Below are 21,012 nucleotides of genomic sequence, written 5' to 3' on the forward strand. Positions count from 1 at the left end.
TCAAAATGTATAGCAAAAGTGAACTACTGAATAAAACAAAATGTTTACTTTGCCATACATGTTCTGGTGTCTGCATAAAATGCCTCTGACTGCCCACCTATGTTGCAACAGTTACAATAATATGAGGCAGTCTGTTTCAATAAATCACTTTAATACCACCTCCTCACACTTCTGCAAATATAAAATGATCTGTGAGACAATATTATTATAATGTATAATATAGAGTTTGGATTTAAAAAGTCATTCTGAAAAATTTAAGCAAGATTAAAGATAACATGAAACAAGAGTAATACACTTGTTTACTCCCCCTTGCACATATTTAGTATGTTCCAGGACCAAACTGCATCTTAACAATAATAAAAATAATAATTATAATTAAACTGGCATGTCTCCAAATAAACCACTAGTAAAATATAAAATATCCTAAAACCCTTGTGTAAATCTGAAGCTTGTAAATTCCTCAGATTATTATTTTTAGGATTAATCTATTCTTCTGTTAAATTGTCACCTAAATTAACTGTGCAGTATTGAGAGTTTTGAAGGTCTATAGCCATCCCTACTGCAAGAGGCAGCGACAAGACATAATCAGATTCTTAGTCAACAAATGCATGATCTAATTTAAGTTAAGAAGAACAGTTCAGCTGTGGTTTACTGCATACAATGAAAACAATGCATGTCTTATTTCATCTGAAACTCTCTGTAAATTCAAGTATCATAAGTTTCATTAAATAAGTAAATAAAAAGTTTTCAACACAGCTGATGAAACTCAGCTTTATTTGTTAAAACATGATTTGTACATCTGGCGTTATGTAACTATTACAATACAGTAGTATGATTTACTATATTGGGTATTTGAACATGAGGGTGAGGTACAGACACTGCTGGCAGTCCCAGGGATTTTCTGGCAACAATTCTGTAAACTTGCACAAGCCCACCTCTTAGTTGCCCACTTAGGTACCGAGAAGACCTTGAAGAGAATTAAACTCTATTTCTATTAGCCAGGAATCAATGAGGATGTCTGTCACTTTTGCATTTCATGTATGGAATATCAACTGCAACAGATTCCCCAGTGGGACTGTACTCCTCTTGATTTCCTCTCATTGATGTTCCTTTCGAGCAATTTGGGGTCGACATTGTCAGACCACTAGGACCCTCTGCTAGAGGCCACAAATATTTCTTAGTCATTGAGGATTATGCTATCTGATATCCTGAAGCCATGCCTTTGAGAGTGGCTAACTAGAAGTCTATCGCATAGGAACTTATTGGGGTCTTTGTGTGAGTCGGAATTCCAAAAGAAGTCATAATGGAACAGGGAATGCCATTCACTTTGGAAACTTTCAGGTTGCCAAATTACTCAACAGTAAGCATTTAAAAACCTCCACAAACCATCCTCTAAAATACGGCTTAGTAGAGTGCTTCAGCCAGCCGCTCAAACAAATGCTATTAAGGTGGTCAGCAAGGATGGAAGAAACTGGGATCGGTTAATTCCCCTTGTCCTGTTTGCCTACTGGGAGGTCTAACAAGCCTCCTCAGGGTACTCCCCTTTGAGTTACTTTATGAATGACAACCCTGCAATTTTTTGGACATTCTTAAAGAGGAGGCCAATCCTTAAACAAATATTTTAAAATGTATTGCACAGTTACACAACAGAGTTGGCAAAATTAGACACATTTTAAAAGAGAACATTGAACATGTTCAATCATCTGAGGCTTGTAATTACGACCGGGGTGAGACTCTTTGAGAGATTCGCCCCCGGGAACTCTGTTAGGGTGCTCATTCCCATTAACCTTTCCAAATTATTGGCCCATTGGCAAGACCCTTACAAGATTAAGGAGAGGAAGGGTTTGGTTGACTAATTGGTTAAACAACTCAATAGACAACTTGGATGTATCATGTGAACCTATTAAAACCCTTGCGGGAGAGAGGACCTGACCCTTACTCCTCTTAACCTCGCTCCTTCTTCGTATTCCACCAGCTTAATCTTGGCGATAATTTGACACCCCAGCAACGATAAGAGCTTGAAGCAGTTATCTTGTCAGTCCCAGAAGTGGTTAATTGCCGACCTTTCTCATTGAGCACAACATTGTAACTGAACCAGTAGTTGTTGTCAGAGAATGCATACATTGCCTCCTGGAAGCCAAATGAGCCGAGGTTGAACTTGAGATCAAACAAATGCTGGACCTGGCTGTTAATGAGGAGAGTTTAAGCCCTTGATCTAGCCCCATCCTTCTAGTCCCAAAGCCGGGCGGGAGTTGGCGCTTTTGCAATGCATTCTGTCGACTAAGTAAAGTCTTCTGCTTTGATGCTTGTCTAATGCCACCAGTAGACAAACTTAGAAAAGCACAAAACTTGACCACTCTTGATATGAAAAAAGGACATTGGCAAATTCCTTTAACAGCGTCCGCAAAGGAAAAAAATAAGTGGTCACTGGCAGTATACGGTTCTCCCATTTGGTTTGCACGAGGCACCTGTAACATTCCACTATCTGATGGACAGAGTGCTCCAGGCTCTCTGAATGACATTGTCATTTATTGCGGCACATGGAAGGACCATATAAAACAGATACATGCAGTTTTACTAACTACGCAAACTATTTGGGCTACTTGGTGGGTCACTGTACTTGGGGGCACTGTACATCCCCAGTGTTCCAAAGTTAATGCCATACTTAACTGGCCCTGTCCAAAAACCAAGAGGCAAATCCAGTCTTTCTTGGCACTGGTGGGGTATTATCACTGGTTCATAGCCTTGTTCTCCGAGAAGGCTGCCCCTATAACAAGTAAAGGGCTCCTAAATCGTTGGTGTGGGATGAAAAGTTAGAAACCACATTTTGTAACTTGAAAAAGACCCTTACAACGACATCTGCATCAATAAGTCCAGATTTTTCATTGGCTTTAATTTTGCAGATTGATGCTTCAGTTTGAGTACCATGCTGAGACAAAGCATCGATGATGTTGAATACCCCATTATGTATATCAGCTGGAAACTACTGCATCTGGAGACAAGGTATGCGGTGGTGGAGTGGTAAGCCCCCTTGCAATTAAATGGGCTATTATCCAACTCAAGTATTACCTTCTGTGACATGAGTTCACTCTTGTAATGGACCACACCCTTCTACAGTGGATGGCCCTGCACAGGGTGTCGAATCCTTGTGTCATCAGGTGGTTTCTTGACCAATTGCCTTTCCAGTTTAAAGTCTAGCATCATTGGGGTTCTCTCCACGGCAATGTCAATGCACTGTCTCGCGTCCATGAGCCCACTGCTCGGGTCGCCTCATCTGACGTAACTGGGCTGTTGGGGTATTGTCACCCGTGTATGCTTTAAGAACAACCTAAAGGCTTTTGTGAGTGTAATTTACCATCGAGACATAAAGGGGCACCGTGTAATAACATTCTCTCTTTTCCTTCCCCTCCTGCAGAAAGGAAGATTGACACCTCTCCCAATGTGACATCACTTCTGGGGTCAGACCATCTGAACCCGCCTCTTCCTCGCAGAATCATAAAAGGAAAAAACACCATCTTGGGCAGACTGATTGATTGATTTCAAGGAGGTCTCAATTTTGCCTATTACCACATGTTTTATTTTCACACCTTTTGCGTAACTTTAATATACAGAGTTTGGCTCTGGCTGCCCCAGACCCTTTATCATGTGCTCTTTTCTCCTCTACAGCCAGAACACATTCAATATTATTTCATCATTCTCAAAACCTTTGGTGAAACCCTTGTGTCTATACTGTATATCTACAATCATTACTGTTACGTATTTAATGTATGGTATGAATTAAATTTATGCTTCAAAATTGTGCTTACTCCAAGTGATAGATTGATATTTTATCCCTGACTAGTTCCTCTTATTCTGCTATAAGGATAGGTACTGTCACCTTCCACTTCGAATTAGATTATGTGAGTTAAAAAAATGGATAAGTGATTTTGTAAAAGAATATGGGATTCTTGGCTTAGAATTGAAAGTACTACTTAAAAGAATAAACAAATTCAAATTGAAAAATGGAATGTTCATTACTTTAAATTGTACATGTAACAAAGTAGATGTAGAATGTATGTTTACTTCATGTGAATTTGAGGTTTCTAAATGATATGCACTAATGGTTCACTGAATATATATAGTTTAATGAGAATGCAAACTTCACTGTGAAAATATCTTTTTTCTTTTTTTTTGTACATTTATTTTATCTCTGCTGAAAATTAATACACTTCCTGTTTTTATATTACAGTAAATTCAGTAACTCTTCAAAGACTAGATTACTAGATTACTCATTCATCCAGAGTCTTTTTGTGCTTTAGATTTGAATACCGGTATATCAACCACCAACTTTAGTGTAACAGCTTACAGCATATCAATGACCAACTAGGACAGTACTTGTTTTCACACTTAGAAACGCATTTGAAATCTCTCTTTGAAATGTGTGGTAAAACATTATTTTAAAGACATTACTTACCTAAATACCAAACTATAATCCCAGTCACTGCCAAAATAACAGTAGCAGCAAAAGCACCTAATAACATGCGTACTTTTCTTCTGTCAACTGTAAGTAAATGAGGAAAAAATGTATGCTTTAGGAAAACATCATGTTATAAGATAACAAAACACAAAAATTCACTTTTATACAGTATAAGGACACATTTATAAAATAGGAAAATGCACTTTTAATAGAAAATCAAATTAAGTTTTTTTCTTTTTAAAAAATATGTTTTATATTTCATTAAAAAGTTTTTGTTCTATTTATAACACTTTTGTGCCCATAACTTGATTAACTGATTGAAATACACAATGAGGTAATGTTGTATATGTTGTCTGTTTCAAGAATTAGTGTTCTCTGTGGATGAAGCCCTCTTCATTCTTGATGCATTTTTTTGTCTTTCTTCAGTGTCACAGCTGAGCAGATATATTCTGTTATTGAAGTAGCCGAAGTGCTTTTTCACGTAGTAATTATAAATTGCTTAAGCTTTTAAAACTTTTGAACAGACATGAAAGGTCCAAAAAAAGTAGCAGCAATTTGCAAAAAAGTATAAGGAGGAACCACAGCCTAAAAATTATTCTCTCCTTTTGGCACTTTTCCCACCTTTCCCTCTATCTGTGGAATGCAGCTTTCTTCCAAAAAGAAGATTTAGTGAAGAGGCCATGCAAGGACAGTGCTTGTGAAGCTATAAACAAATGTTTACTTGAAGCCCTAACACATTACAGTATGATTCTGAATCATGAAATATTCTGTTTCATTGCTATAAAATTGTTTTGCCCTATATTTAAACAGACAGTTTTGCTCTTAATTTGACACTAAAGTGTCCTCAGTAAGCTACATTTATAAGAAAGAAAAAAAAATTGGCAGCAATTTTTCTGTTGTGCACCAAAAGCTGTGAATTCTTCTGCAAAAATCGAAACAGCTGTCAACGTCTAGATCAGGATTTAACAAGAAAATTCAGTAAATCCATCAAAAAAATCACAGGGTACACAAACTCATCTAGATTTGACAATTAACCTAACATGCACACTTTAGGAAAATTAAGGACTGTAGATAAAAAAGTACAAACCCTACACAGTCAGCCAGCCTGGGATTCAAACCTGTTAAATAAAGTCTTGTTTATCATGACATTGTAGAGTGGCAACATGCTGCATAATGTTCAGACATGTAGGTAAGAATTTCATTGTACTCTGTACACTTGACAGTACTATTGCTACTACTACTACCACCAGCACTACTACTACATAATGTACTTAAGTACTTCTTAAGATAAATATGAATTCTTGTTTATGTCATTGAGAGTTAAATAAGCTAATATATGTGCCTTCAAATAAATAGGGCTATTTGAAAATTAGACAGAATATTTTTAACATAGTCAAAGGTAAAGATATATAGCAACATACAATAAATTACATCCATCCTACTATCCATCTTCCAAACCTGCTTATCCAGAGCAGGGCCATGGGAAAGCAGAAGCAGTCCTTGGACAGGGCACCAGTCCATCACAGGGTAAACACACTCATACACATACACACTAAAAATCAATTTAGCCTCACCAGTCCACATAACCAGCATGTCTTTGAATTGTGGAAGGAAATCGGAGTAGCCAGAGGGAATTTATATGGACATGGAGAGAACATGCAAACTCCACACATGGAGCACCCTGGACATGAACCCTGATCCCCCACTACAAGTACAATGCATTAATAATAATTTCAAAATTGAACTATTAATACTGTTTTTTCAGACTAATAATAAAATACAATTTAAATGTATTTTAAAATATAGCATTAGGCATTATCTAATATTTTTTTTAAATATTACATAAGTAGCATGTAAAAAGTTGACAAATTTAGCTTACTAAATGTACAGAGTTTATGACTCGGGCACCGCCACAAGTGGCAGCCATTCCAGCAGCTCCATATATGACCTTATCTTTCTACCTTTTTTTTCTATTTTTCTCTATTTCACTGATCACTCCTACCACTTTCTTTTATGTGGACTCGTTCCCTAGACACTTTTTACTACTTTTTACTACTTGGACATGGATTTTTAGACGCCAAGACTCGTCTATTCAAGTAGTCAACTTCAAGCAGTCAACTTCAAGCGCTGAGAACAAATGCCTGCGCTGGTGTGGTTCCCTATTTACCTGATGATGTAAGAAGGCGGTATTGTGGCAGCACAGCCAGCACTAAGATAAAAGCCAAGCGTCTAGCGAGAAAGTGACACTACAAACCTTCTGTGATCCTGGGAAATGTGAACTCACTACCAAATAAGATCGACAAACTGGCTGAGCTGTTGTGAATTTCCCCTTGGGATTAATAAAGTATCTATCTATCTATCTAAGGGAGAGAGAGAGAGAGAGAGAGAGAGATATGAAATGCTACTCAGCTGATAGTTTACTGTGTACAGTATTGAAAACCATTCTTCATGAGGCCTGTATCTACCAGTTATACAACATTACCTGTGGAGGATATACTATCAAGAGAAGGTGATGTCTGCCTGGAGGATATAAAATGTGGGGGCAGTCTTTGTGTATACTGAGGCACTGCTGAGGGTGCTTGTTGAGGAATGTGGTAAACATGTCTGTTATCATATTGACTGTATGGAGTAGGTTGCTCTTGTTCCAAGTTAAATCCATAATTCACAAAATATGGTCCTGAGTTCTGAGAAAAAAGAAAGTGACACATAAAATTAGTTTAAAGATACTAAAAAAAGTATATATTCACATAAATAATAACATCATTAATATCCATTGAGGCAAATTAATACCCTGATTACAATATGTAGCAATGTTGTAACTTTTATTAAAGAAGAAAAATATACACTTTTTCAATAAGTTATACACCAAGCAAAAAAATTATTTTCGATGAGCCACAAAGTATTACTTGAAAATCTTTTACATTTTGAATTACCGTTTTTAAGAAGTTTGAATCAATGATATAGCAGGAGATTTTACCACATCATACATGGATTTTCATTAATCTCTATCAGATGCAGTTAAAAACAAGAATTCTATACATCCCTGTGCAGTAGAGACCGTGGCTTACTTTACACTCATATAATGACTTACACTATACCTATGCAGTAAACTGCTGTTGCAATACTCTGACACATGAAGAGAGCAGGTCTTGTCTAGAATGTCTGAGGACATTCCATTCCCTTGGTACAAGTGTCATGATATTTTTCTATTTCTGAAACATAGCTCAATTTAGTTCTATATAGTGAGGCTACGTGAAAGATGTCAATTATAGTCTGGAAAATTATTTTTTTTCAATTTAATGTATTGCTCTAATAATGTTAGAATTTGGACTGTAAAGTTGCTAACAGTGTTATGATGTTTCACTGGATATCAAAGGGCAAATACTGCCATTGCAAGTTAGAATCACGATTCTTTGTCATAGTGTTACTTTCTTATTTTATTTCTAAGATCAATTGGGCTTTTGGAACTTTTTAATTTCTAAGCATTTTGTAAGTTGGTATTTTTCAAAGAATTTTGAAATTATAATCTAGAAATATATCGGATTCAATTTTTTTAAATTTGTTACATTTTAAAGTATTCCAGTATTTATACATACCACCAAAGATTTTAGAATACATTTCTTGGATACAAATGTGGTTCCAACATGTGCTTTAAGCAATTAGTGCATTTGAGGCAGATAATGTAGGTAATTGTAAATCTATTTAATTCAGTCACTTGAGACTAGTCTAAGTCTGAAATCGAAGTACATTACATCTTAAAATTAAAACTTTTGATTATGTGTTCTACAACCCTGATCCAGTGCCTTTTGGAATAAGGATGAAATGAATTCAACAGATGAAAAGAATTATATTATATCATGCATTTATTTTAGACACATTTAGATTTTCTTAAACTGTATGACCCTGGTTAAATTTGGTTACAATTTTTAACAAAGACTATTACTAATCTCATGATTTTTTTGTAAGTTAACAAGTATGAAAAATACTTGAAACACAATGCACAGTCAAGGGTAATTGCCTAATATTAGAGATCTAAATCTTAAGATCTTTATTGGAAAGTCACAGCTTGCTTTTTCACAGACATTCTTGAAGATATGTCTTATAGCATTCAAATACTGTTTGCCAAAAGGTGACATAAATTCAGTTCTTTTAACAACTGTCAGATTATAAATTACGTTCTGTGGAAGCCATGCATGTTTGTTTTGACAGAATCGTTACATGATTGGATACACTAATTAGAAGATCGGATACACTTACTAGATAAACTATTTTCGTTTCAAACTAGCAAATTTTATCATGACTCCTCTGAACTTATTTTTACTTTGACTGGCTTCTGTCACTGAAAATATGCAAAGGAATATTTAGAATGGACTTAGATTTAATGCAAAAACATTGTTATCTGATGGATTACACATAACAAGAAATGTAATCTGGCACTAAACTAAAGAAATTATTTACATAATTGAAAAGTTTTTTTTTTGGAAACTATTAATTTCACATCATGTACATGCTATCCTAAATTTGCAAAAGATATTTGAAAATATCGAACAGATGCAGTAAGAGTGTAACTGTTAATAATGCAAAAGAAGGCTAAGGTTTGAGTCCTGCACCACCTTTGAAGATATTATTGTAGCCAGCTGGGATTCAGCTCATATTGCACATTCCTTAGTTACACCTCAGCTAAAGAAAATAATGTTCCATTTGATATGGTCAATAAAAATTAACTGTATTCTGTAATTGTAAATTGCTGATCTTGAAGATGTCTGTTGAGTATATAGCAGCCTGATTTTCTAAGCCTATCAGAGAGAAGTTGATGTTGAACTTTTTAGAATTTGTTTTTTCACAATTTTTATTTTTTTCTTATTTGTAGCAATGTTACAGAGACAACCATTTAGTCAGAGTATTGTTTTGATACTGAATCTTTCAACAAATACTGTAAAACTAAGCACAGAACTCCAGAGGCAATGTTGGCAAAGTTGCTTCTCTGTCCCCATCTATTGGTGGAAAGGTGTTTTCTTGCAGATGTGATGTTGCACTCATCAATTAGGTTGTTACATGCACTGTACTAACAAATGAAATAAAAAGGAAGGCGAAGTTGACCCAATGCAAACTTTTTTGTTTTTTTCAAATCCCTGCAATTGATTTATTATTGACATATATGATGCCTATAGTGTTTAAGTATATGCTTGTGCCTAGTGGGGTTGTCTTCTGTGGAGAATGGGAGATGAGGTGGGTGGGAGGTTATGCCACTTGAGCTTCAATACCTTTGGGCCCATGAGGGTGTCTAAATGTGGCCTTGGCCTTAACAAGCCTGAATTATTAACTTAACTTGTATCTACTGTACCAATTACAGTATATGACTTTGATTTTATTACAAGTGATATATTACAAGGGATTATGAAACAATTTGCCTTTCAGATAAGTGGTGTGGTTAAAGTAACCTCTTGGTACTTTGTTTGGAGGAACCAGCAGTACCAAAGCTCAGACAGAAAGAAAAATATTGCATTAATTTTGGCTTATGGTTGTTAAATATATGTAAGAACTATCTTTATAAAGAAAGGATTTTTTTTAGTTTAGATTTTATCATACTATCAGAACAAATTTGCTTTTCACTTCCACTATGCATATTCAACATGTACAAAATGGTTAAGCTAATAAAGTATCCAGTTTATTGTTTAAGATTTAGGTTTTGTTGTTTCTAATTGATATTGGACTTCTGCTGGTCTTGACCAAGAAAACTACTATTTCAAAATCCTTTACTTTAATTTTATGTATTTTAAGCTAACAATGTTTAAGTATCAAGTACATTATAAGGAAAAGGAAAGAAATATGATTTAAAACTTACTGCATAATTTGCCCTAGTTGCCATAGCAGTAAAGAGTCCTCCCTTTAAAAAGAAAAAAAAATACACTTCAAAAAAGAAACTAAACAATTTAAATTGAAAATAAATGTTTAATTTGTATCTGTTTATTTGTATCTGGACCCATTTTTTATATATTAAGAGAAATCTACAACAAATAATTAACACAATTTTCCATTTCAATCCTTTTGTATTTATAGATAACCAAGCACCAACATAAAGGTTGAGCATTAAAATTTGATATTAAAAGCCTGCTACTTACAAAATATCTGTCCGTTCCAAACATGGTAATAATAAGCAAACATTTCCACTTAACTTTGTGTAATCCTGGATCCAGATAATCCTGGATCTCAGAATGAGCATGCAACACAACATTTATAAGCCCTTATGAACTGAACACTGAACAGTTGATTAACCAAGGACTACAAGACTGAGAGACAGATTGGACAACCTTATGCCAGCAGAGCAAGACCTGCTGGTGGCAGTGCATGAAGACTATCGGCACATCCAACAAAAGAGGAGTAACACAGCAGCAGCAGCTGCCAAGGAATGGGAGATGATGTGAGTTCATAAAACAGTTAATCAGTAAAACTTTGTGCAGTAAATTTTTACATTAACAAAATGTACCCCTGGCAGTATTTCTTTACCTGAAACATTATAAGAAGCATTGTATTCTGTTTTGGCAATACTAACAATATCAAAAACATCTAAGACCTTTGGCGATAAGAGTTCAGCATACATAGAGTTACTCTAATCTTTACTGTGAGAGATGTGGAACGTCCTCCTGCCTACACTGATCCCTGAACTGTCTCATGATTACATCTAAAAGGAAGGAAAGGTTAACCACTGTCAAGTACAGCCTTGCAACAGAAGAATCATAGTACCCATTCTTTGAATGTTAGCTGACCCTATTCAAACTTCAGACCTCAGATATTTGGCCTCAGCATTTGTAATTAAGTACGTGGCATTTCATATTATCTTAAGAATAGAAAAGATGGCACTTTAATATACTGAGTACTGTATTTGATAAACATACTTGTGCTTCATTCATAAAACACAAACAGTAAGCCAAATGAACTACAATACAATGCAGAAATAACATTGTTGCTTTGCTCTGTTATAAAACCCCAAACTGAAACTGCATTATAAGCAAGCATATAAGGTATTGGTATGCTCTGAAGAGGGAAGTATTCAGGTGCCTTTCTTTAAAGGGTAAGGCACTCCACAGAATGGATGACAGTGGGCAGCTTGTTCCATCAGTTAGTATATTTTCAGTAATAATTGCTCAGAAATGCCACTGTTCTTTAAATTTGTTTGTCATACCTATGATTATGTGGAATTCATCCTTGCTGTTGGTTGTTTATTTTAGTTTCGTGTTTGCGTGCATGTGTGTTAAGCACACTTTTGCGACCACTTTACCGATATGTGTTGCAGTTCCAATATTGTGAAAAAAATCCTGCCCTTAAAATGGGAAAAGATAGGAAATGTCCATGACTGGCATAGATGTGAGATCAAAGCCATGATGTGTTACCACTAAATATCAAATGTTTTAGAAGGTTGCTCTGATATATTAAAGCCTTGGATGTAGAATAATAACATTCATGCAGACATTCCTCTAGGAATGCCAGAAATGTCCAGTTGTGGTCTAGTTATGTTTCTCTGGACAGAATTTAGCAAAAGAGTTTTGCTTCTATGTCAATTGTTCATTCAGGAAGTGGCACAATATTTTCAACATTTTGTCATTTTTTCTGCTTCTTAAATAGTACAGTAGGGATCTGCATTTCTGAAAAGATATTTACACACTTTGATTAGTTTCAGAGCACTGGTTGCACCAGTCACTGAGCTGGGTTTCATCAAATTTTACTTTCTGAAACAGGCAAATCCTGATCCCATTCAAAAAAGCAGGTTTTGCAACTTATCTACATCTCTGGCACCGTGGATCACATAATTACATTTTTGGCCCCATGGATCACATAATTCTGGCTTAATCTTTGGCCAAATCCAGGTTTTCTGGAATGGAACTAACCTGATTTTCATAAATCCCAATTTACCTTAACCGGATTTCACACTAATCCTGCTTTCTGGAACAGAACCGAGGTACAGTATATTGTTAGGTACTATGAAGCATCTATCTTAGTACTTAGTGATCATATCCTATGGTTTTTCTATCCTGCTCTTTGCTGACATAAGACCTTATGTCTACAGCAGCTGATTTAAATGTACAATAATAATATATACAAGCTTTACAGCCTTCTCATATTATAGTGCCAACTCAAGTTTTAACCTCAACCTGTGTAGTGTTAAAGTGTCAAGTTAAAAGATGGTCAAACCAGGGTTGATGCAAATTCTCTTTCCACCATGGGTTAACCTAATAAGGTGATGAGTACCTGAGTGGAGCCTGGAATCATAGATTTGGTTTTTAACCCAGCTCAGTGAGATCTGCACAGCCACTTTGGCATAGCATGACAGGGCATCATTTTGTTCTTCAAACTTGACGCTTGGTTCTGTAGTACAGATACAGTATAGAGGTTGAATTTTTGACTGGATGATTGATATGCTGTTAAATAGTGTAAGCTAGGCAACAAGAAGTGAAGAGTTCTCTTATATCACCAGACTGTACTTTATATTTTAGTGCATGTTTGACTATTATGGTGTTTTGTTTGATTTAAGTTTTTTTTTTGGCTTATATTGCCACTCAGGGCATGAGGGTTGTCTTGCCATAAGTACCATACACTCTCACCATTTTTTTAAGTAGATAAAAACAAATACAAAAATTAAATCACAAAGAAAAAAGAAGGATTTTGGTTTAATCTGTTTTCTTTGGAGCAAAGTTTTTTTTTTGGTTGATTCAAATAAAGTTACTGTTTGACTTTTGTTTATTAATATTTGGGAGATAAAACTCTGAAATGATTAGGTATACATAAAAAAAAAAACTTTTTTTGTTTTTTGCTCCAGTCCAACCATCCATTCCTTAACAAACAATGGTTATAACTTATTGTGGCTTATTTATTCTTTGTACTTTTCCTTGACGCCATTCACATTTGGCTGAGTTGTAGTATTTAGACAGCTGCTGCATTGTATTTGTCTGGCTGGCCTACCTCCAGATGGCTGTGTTTCTATTTATTCTGTGTGGCTGGTAACCAGTAGAGGTGGACTGTACAGACAACAATCTATATCAATTAAAAATGGATTGGTTCAGTAGATACCGGTATAATGTACTTGAATATACTTTTCGGACTGAAATGTGTTTTGTATCAAATAAGAAATGTACTACTGATTAACTGTGCAAACAGGTACGCCTCTTACAATCAAAACGCTTATTATCGCTCTGCTGCTGAAACAGATTTGATAGCAGGTATACACCTCTCTTGAACCAACAGAAATACAGCTTCTTTATTTCTTAATCAATCACACCGTCACCACACCACTGTAACATTCTTAAAGGGATAGGTTCACTTATTGCGCATTGTTCATATACTGTACAAGCCCATATACATTAAGAAGACACTTATAGTATACACCAGCAGAAAATCTAATTTTCTGTTTCCTTTTGCATACGCAGCATTGCAGATTTTTTGTTTTATGTTTGAACATGCTTGTTAGCTTTCCAGTCATTTTTAATATACCATTAAAACAGCTTGCTTGAAATCCATAATAGAAGAAGAATTTCATTCAGTATATTGGACCAGCTGGGATATCACCCACTTCCAGTGACCAACAACTTAAGTGGCGGCTTTTTGTCCATGTCTTATACCTGCTTAGCTGGCAAAATCCAAATTCTGTTTGGGAGATACAATTTTTTTCTGGCTCCTATCACCATTGTTGGCTCTCCCAACCACAGTTTGAATTTGTTACATTTTTGTCTTACCTGTGCAGCCGGCCAACTCACAAACTAAACTGCATGAGACTTCTATTAAGGATATATACTTGAAATGAATTTTAATGATCTGAATCTTGATTTTTACATGGTCATACATTCTTCTGAAGTGCCAGTTTCAATGCAGGTCCCAATAAGCTTTACTTATGCTCATTAATCAAGGCTGAATTAACCAACCCCATACGTTTAAACTATGATAAAGAAGTCTTGTTGATTTTAAGACTGATGTAGATGAGAAGGTTGCAAATTTCAAAATGGACAGGTGCATCCCAAATCACACTCATGCCCTATATACAGTACTTACACTCACTCCATCTAAGCCAATTTAGAGTTGCCAATCAGTTTTATTTCTAAATTAGATCTCACTGGGATCTAAGTGGAAACCATAGTGTTCAGAGGAAAAGCCCCTGTTTAAAATATTTTCCGGCTTATCTAATGTAAAACTTATGATATTTAAAAATATGGAAAAATTAAACCTGCTGATAAAGAAGCTTAAAATCATTCTGGTAAACCTGAATCAATTGATAAAACACAATAATTCTTTTTATACCCAAATCATACTATAAACTTATTTGTAAATCTGTTATTTTGATTAATACCAGAGTTGGCTGTGTATTGCAGCTTGTACCAGATCTGAGGAGGATTGGAACACTTGTTTTTCACATGTAATGTGCTACTTGGTTCCTAAGGGAAATTACCAGTGTTTATCTCATTACAAAAGACACAAAATACACTGAAGAATAAACATTTGCAAATGAGCAGTTTAAACAATGCATCTTCAAGCTACATAATGACAAACAAACTTAGTGCTTGGGATGTAATACAGAACAGGAGTGTATTGGAAGAGCATACAGTGCCTTGAAAAAAGGCTCAGTTTCAAAAATATGTTTACATTTTATTGTCTCACATTCTAAACTTAGAATATATTAAAGGAATAATTTTTCTAAATGAATTACAAATCAGTGTACATCACGACAAAAGAAACACACTGAAAACATTTCAACAATTTAAGAGGAAAGTCATCATTATTTATACCATTTGTAAATATAAAGCTATGCTTTACCTTACCAACTCACCCAATTTATCGATAGTGTCCTGCTGTGCAGGCAATGGTGTGATCAGCTATTTCAAATTAAATTCTAAAAATAATTACACCATCTCTTGCTGAGGTCCAACACTATGGTAAAGTAAACCAAAGAGAAGAGAATGCAGTAGGTCAGGGATATAGAGAGGTACAAAACAATCTCAATGATGTGAAATATACAGTGCATCTGGAAAGTATTCACAGTGCATCACTTTTTCCACATTTTGTTATGTTACAGCCTTATTCCAAAATGGATTAAATTCATTTTTTTCCTCAGAATTCTACACATAACACCCCATAATGACAACGTGAAAAAAGTTTACTTGAGGTTTTTGCACATTTATTAAAAATAAAAAAATTGAGAAAGCACCTGTACATAAGTATTCACAGCCTTTGCCATGAAGCTCAAAATTGAGCTCAGGTGCATCCTGTTTCCCCTGATCATCCTTGAGTTTTTCTGCAGCTTAATTGGAGTCCACCTGTGGTAAATTCAGTTCATTGGACATGATTTGGAAAGGCACACACCTGTCTATATAAGGTCCCTCAGCTGACAGTTCATGTCAGAGCACAAACCAAGCATGAAGTCAAAGGAATTGTCTGTAGACCTCCGAGACAGGATTGTCTCGAGGCACAAATCTGGGGAAGGTTACAGAAAAATTTCTGCTGCTTTGAAGGTCTCAATGAGCCCAGTGGCCTCCATCATCCGTAAGTGGAAGATGTTCGAAACCACCAGGACTCTTCCCAAAGCTGGCCGGCCATCTAAACTGAGCGATCGGGGGAGAAGGGCCTAAGGGGTCATTTATACTTCACGCTCGGAACGCGTACGCGCCCGCATCATGGCTGCCACGCGTTCCCAGCATTCATTTCACGCGTCCTCTGAGCAGGTCCTCAGAAATTAACGCGACGTGTGCGCGAGTTGCAGTACCAGCAAAAAGTCGGGGGGCGCAGTGTGCTAAAAGTCAGAACGTGACGTCAGAGTCTTTGTTTACTATCTACATGTGACAGCAAGCCTCTATGGAGATCCTTCGGGGATCGATGTGCACACTTTGTGGTTGATGAATGGCTCAAATACAGCGCTATACATTATGTAGCCGATGTGAAGTTGCAAAAAAAAAAAATAGACGGCACAAAAAATGGTATGTGAGACTTGTAAAATGTAGCGTGTCATTTATATATGTCTTTTTTATTTTAAAATTTTTGCAACTTAACCACAGCAACATAATGTATAGCGTTATATTTGAGCCACTGAGAAAAAAATAAAGGACACGGTGAAAATGTGTATTTTGTGATTAAAGTGGAAATTTCGGCTTTAATCTCGAAATGTCCACTTTTACCTCGTAGTTTACTTTATCATTAAAGCAGACAGTCGTAAACGTCATCCCAGTTTTTAATCGCTACGAGCTTCTTGGACCTGACAGCAGGTAAAGTAAAACAATAAAAAATAGATGGCACAAAAGATGGTATGTGAGACTTTTAAAATGTATCGTGCCATTATGATCGGGAATATGCAATGCTTGAATATAAAAGCACCACGAATGCATCTGTATGTCGGCATTTTGCTTCAGCATCGGAAAGCAGCAATAGATCGCCAAACAGAACAAATTAAATGTATGATATTCCAACTCTCTGCACATTTAGAATCTTTAGATTTATACTTGATATCACTTTCATGATGAAATGCATTAAAATGTGTATGTTACATTTTACATATAATTTTGTTTAAATAATGAATACTGTTAATAAATACACACATGGGGGTGTCACCGTGGCGGAGCGATAGCACTGCTGTCTCGCAGGGAGTTACGTTGCTGGTATTTCCTGCTTGTATTCCACACTGTGCTCTGGTTTCCTTCCAAAGATATGCAGATTTGGGGATTTGGTGCCGCTAAAATGACGCTAGTGTATGTGTGTGCTTGTATTCACCTTGCGATGAGCTGAGGCCTCGTCAAGGGACTGTTTCTCACTCGTGCCCAATGCTTGCTGGAATGGACACATACATTCCTGGATTTATGGATTTAATCAATAAACATCCTTTTCAGAGATATTGCGGTAAGGTGTTATCGGAATTTAATAGGTGTTTTAGGCAATTCACAACACAGAGAAGACGAACATGTTCTCACCGCGATAATATCTCGCACTGCCACCTGGTGGATTCCTCCAGATTTACATAAAGTACGCGCGCAAGTATAAACACTACAACGCTTGCGTAGCAGGAGCGTCCGCTGCAGCATGCGTCGCGTCGCGTGAAGTATAACTCCGGCCTTAGTCAGGGAGGTGACCAAGAACCCGATGGTCACTCTGTCAGAGCTCCAGAGGTCCTCTGTGGAGAGAGGAGAATCTTCCAGAAGGATAACCATCTCTGCAGCAATCCACTAATCAGGCCTGTATGGTAGAGTGGCCAGACGGAAGCCACTCCTTAGTAAAAGGCACATGGCAGCCCGCCTAGATTTTGCCAAAAGGCACCTGAAGGACTCTCAGACCATGAGAAACAAAATTCTCTGGTCTGATGAGACAAAGATTGAACTTTTTGGTGTGAATGCCAGGCGTCACGTTTGGAGGAAACCAGGCACCGCTCATCACTAGGCCATTACCATCCATACAGTGAAGCATGGTGGTGGCAGCTTCATGCTGTGGGGATGTTTTTCAGTGGCAGGAACTGGGAGACTAGTCAGGATAAAGGGAAAGATGACTACAGCAATGTACAGAGACATCCTGGATGAAAACCTGCTCCAGAGCGCTCTTGACGTCAGACTGGGGCGACGGTTCATCTTTCAGCAGGACAATAACCCTAAGCACACAGCCAAGATATCAAAGGAGTGGCTTCAGGACAACTCTGTGAATGTCCTTGAGTGGCCCAGCCAGAGCCCAGACTTGAATCCGATTGAACATCTCTGGAGAGATCTTAAAATGGCTGTGCACCAACGCTTCCCATCCAACCTGATGGAGCTTGAGAGGTGCTGCAAAGAGGAATGGGTGAAACTGGCCAAGGATAGGTGTGCCAAGCTTGTGGCATCATATTGAAAAAGACTTGAGGCTGTAATTGCTGCCAAAGGTGCATCGACAAAGTATTGAGCAAAGGCTGTGAATACTTATGTACATGTGAATTTTCAGTTTTTTTATTTTTAATAAATTTGCAAAAACCTCAAGTAGACTTTTTTCATGTTGCCATTATGGGGTGTTGTGCGTAGAATTCTGAGGAAAAAAATTAATTTAATCCATTTTGGAATAAGGCTGTAACATCACAAAATGTGGAAAAGTGATCTGCTGTGAATACTTTCCGGATGCACTGTACCTTGCAGCTCAGTGCAGTCCATCAATATTAAAGTGGAAAATGTGAAACTACATCCACAGAACCTAGGTCACGTCTCCAAATAAGAATGTCACTTTTCAGAGATGATAATGTGATATCTGTTGTCACTCTGACTGGTTCAACAATCTCTAAAGTATTGGCAAAAATTCACCTGGAAGATATTGCAAAGATGTAGCAGGAAGTTATGGTCTGATGTGATTAAAGTGCAATTTTTTGGCTTGAACACTAAGCAGCATGTATGGCACATCAGCCTGTTGGCACCCTCTCCATTGTAAAATGAGGTAGTGCAGCATTATGCTGTGGGGATGCTTTTAACTAGCTGGCACTTGCAGTCTGGTAAGAACTGATGGAGAGATAAATACTATAAAATACAGACCAAAACACTGCTCACTTCCATCAGAAAATTTAAACTGGGGAGTAAATTTATTTTTCAACAGGACGAAGTCCCAAAGTGCATTGTTGGATCAACAATTAGTGGCTTAAAATGAAGAAAACTTGAGTGTCAGAGTCCTGGCCTTAACCCCATTGAACATCTGTGGTAAGACCTAAACACTGCGGTGCATCATCACTCACCAGCTCACCTGACACAGTTTCAAGCAGTTCTGAAAGAAGGAATGGGCAAATCCATCACATTGTGTAAAATCAACAGAGACCTATCCAAAATGACCACTTGATGTAATAGCTGCGAGAAGCAGTCTAACAAATACTGAATGAGGTGATGAATACTTCTACATTGATAATATTTTAGTTTTTAATTTTATTTTTGAATGGCTTATATCATTATTTTTTTCTTTTTTGGGCAGCACTGTGAAAAACAGTGTTTGATTTACACATATTAATTCCCAGTCAAACCTGATAAAACTGCCTGATTGTGACAGGCATTTATATACTGTATAAAACATTCTTGGGGCTCAATACTTTATCAAGGCACTGTATAATTACATTGAAACTAATGTAAATCTTCATGTAGACAGACACAGAAAGTAGGGTATACTGAAAGTGTTTTCTTTTGTATTTATTAATGATACACTGTACTGTATAATTAAACAATTACATTAATATGCACCCCATCTAAAAATATTTAAAAACTAGCATAGTAAATGAATATTACTGGGAGTTAACAAATAATACTATGATTGTGTAAAAGTAAGTCTTTAACTGGAATAAGCAGAAGTAAAATGTTAAAAAAACAAGGTCATCACCAAAAGATAGGCACATTATACTGCAGATTAGAATTATCTAAACTATTTCTTCTTCTACTATATTCTGTTTGTCTTGTCTACTTTTCTTTATCTGACTTCTCTGATAACAACATTTTACACTTCACAGTAACTAAAAACTAAGCAGAATGTAGTATGACTGTAATATAGTGTCTAATGAATGCCACATTTGAAATACTGTTGTAGGATATCCCTGTAATCTGTATATCTTTGTTCCTATTGTTAAAGGGTCATCTTAATCACAAATTGTTGTCAGGTCTAAAGTTGGTGCCAGTGCCACAGGACAAATACAGGCCAAGCCCAATTAGCTTTAAAAGAGAGGGAAAAAACTTGCACTAGTAGTGACAATGCAAACGCCGGTTTAGTGAAAAGGGCACCACCAGTGGTAAAAGCTTTTGAGTAGTGAGAAAAGCACTATATAAATGCAAAGAATTATTATTATTATTATTATTATTATTATTATTATTATTATTATTATTATTACAGCTGCTTCTCCACCAGAAATAGAAAGTGAGACCACACAGGCTTAGCAAAGGGCTAGCAAATCATCTGCCCAATAGGTGGCAGCACATGGTCCTAAATTAGCAGAATAGGGTTCTTTATCCCATTTTAATTATGATCGTCTGATGGACTGGGAAGAAGCCAGTTATACTTTTAGCCAGGATGTACCTGGTTCCTGCCTTGCAGGAATGGCACCATGCTGGCCTTTCAAGGGATCCAATGTTCCAATGTCCAAAGCAGAGAAGAGAAGTTCTATCCATGTATCTCTTTTTACCAGGGAAGGACAACCAATAACTCCAGCCTTAAATTTCTAGGATCACAAGCTTCACCAGGGAAGCTAGGGAAGAATGGGTGAAATATGTTTTATATTTCAATTAATATGTTTTCAATGTTGTATTACAGAAATATGATAAAGATATTAACAGAAACACTAGAGCCTGGTATTTTCAATGAGCACCTTGTAAAGTAATGAGACATTTTTACAATTACTGTACATGAATTAGAAAAGAAAAATATCACACTACTCACTTACAGCCATCCTACACACAAGTATTTCCATTCGTTCACAAAGTAATAATACGAATATTGGTTTCATTATTTGAGGGGGGTGACAAGAATTTGTGGTGAAACAACAAGACCAGAGAAAAAAAAACAGTGAGTAAAACTCTGGGACAGGAGGCAAAAAATGATAGTGCTTTGCTAGT

General features: G+C 36.4%; 1 protein-coding gene across 1 annotated transcript in view; it reads right to left on the reverse strand.

The window, feature by feature from the left end:
- Nucleotides 1–21,012, reverse strand: part of tmprss2 (transmembrane serine protease 2) — an 85,116-nt gene that overhangs the window by 38,938 nt on the left and 25,166 nt on the right. Inside the window, exons 2-4 of the mRNA XM_039744501.1 lie at nt 10,302–10,343; nt 6,939–7,140; nt 4,454–4,540 (exon numbers count right to left, since the gene is read on the reverse strand). Coding sequence (XP_039600435.1) covers nt 4,454–4,540; nt 6,939–7,140; nt 10,302–10,325 — 313 coding nt within the window. The 5' untranslated portion in view covers nt 10,326–10,343. The remainder of the gene's footprint in view (nt 1–4,453; nt 4,541–6,938; nt 7,141–10,301; nt 10,344–21,012) is intronic.

This window comes from Polypterus senegalus, chromosome 2, assembly GCF_016835505.1.
Source record: "Polypterus senegalus isolate Bchr_013 chromosome 2, ASM1683550v1, whole genome shotgun sequence".
In the NCBI taxonomy this organism is placed as follows: domain Eukaryota; kingdom Metazoa; phylum Chordata; class Cladistia; order Polypteriformes; family Polypteridae; genus Polypterus; species Polypterus senegalus.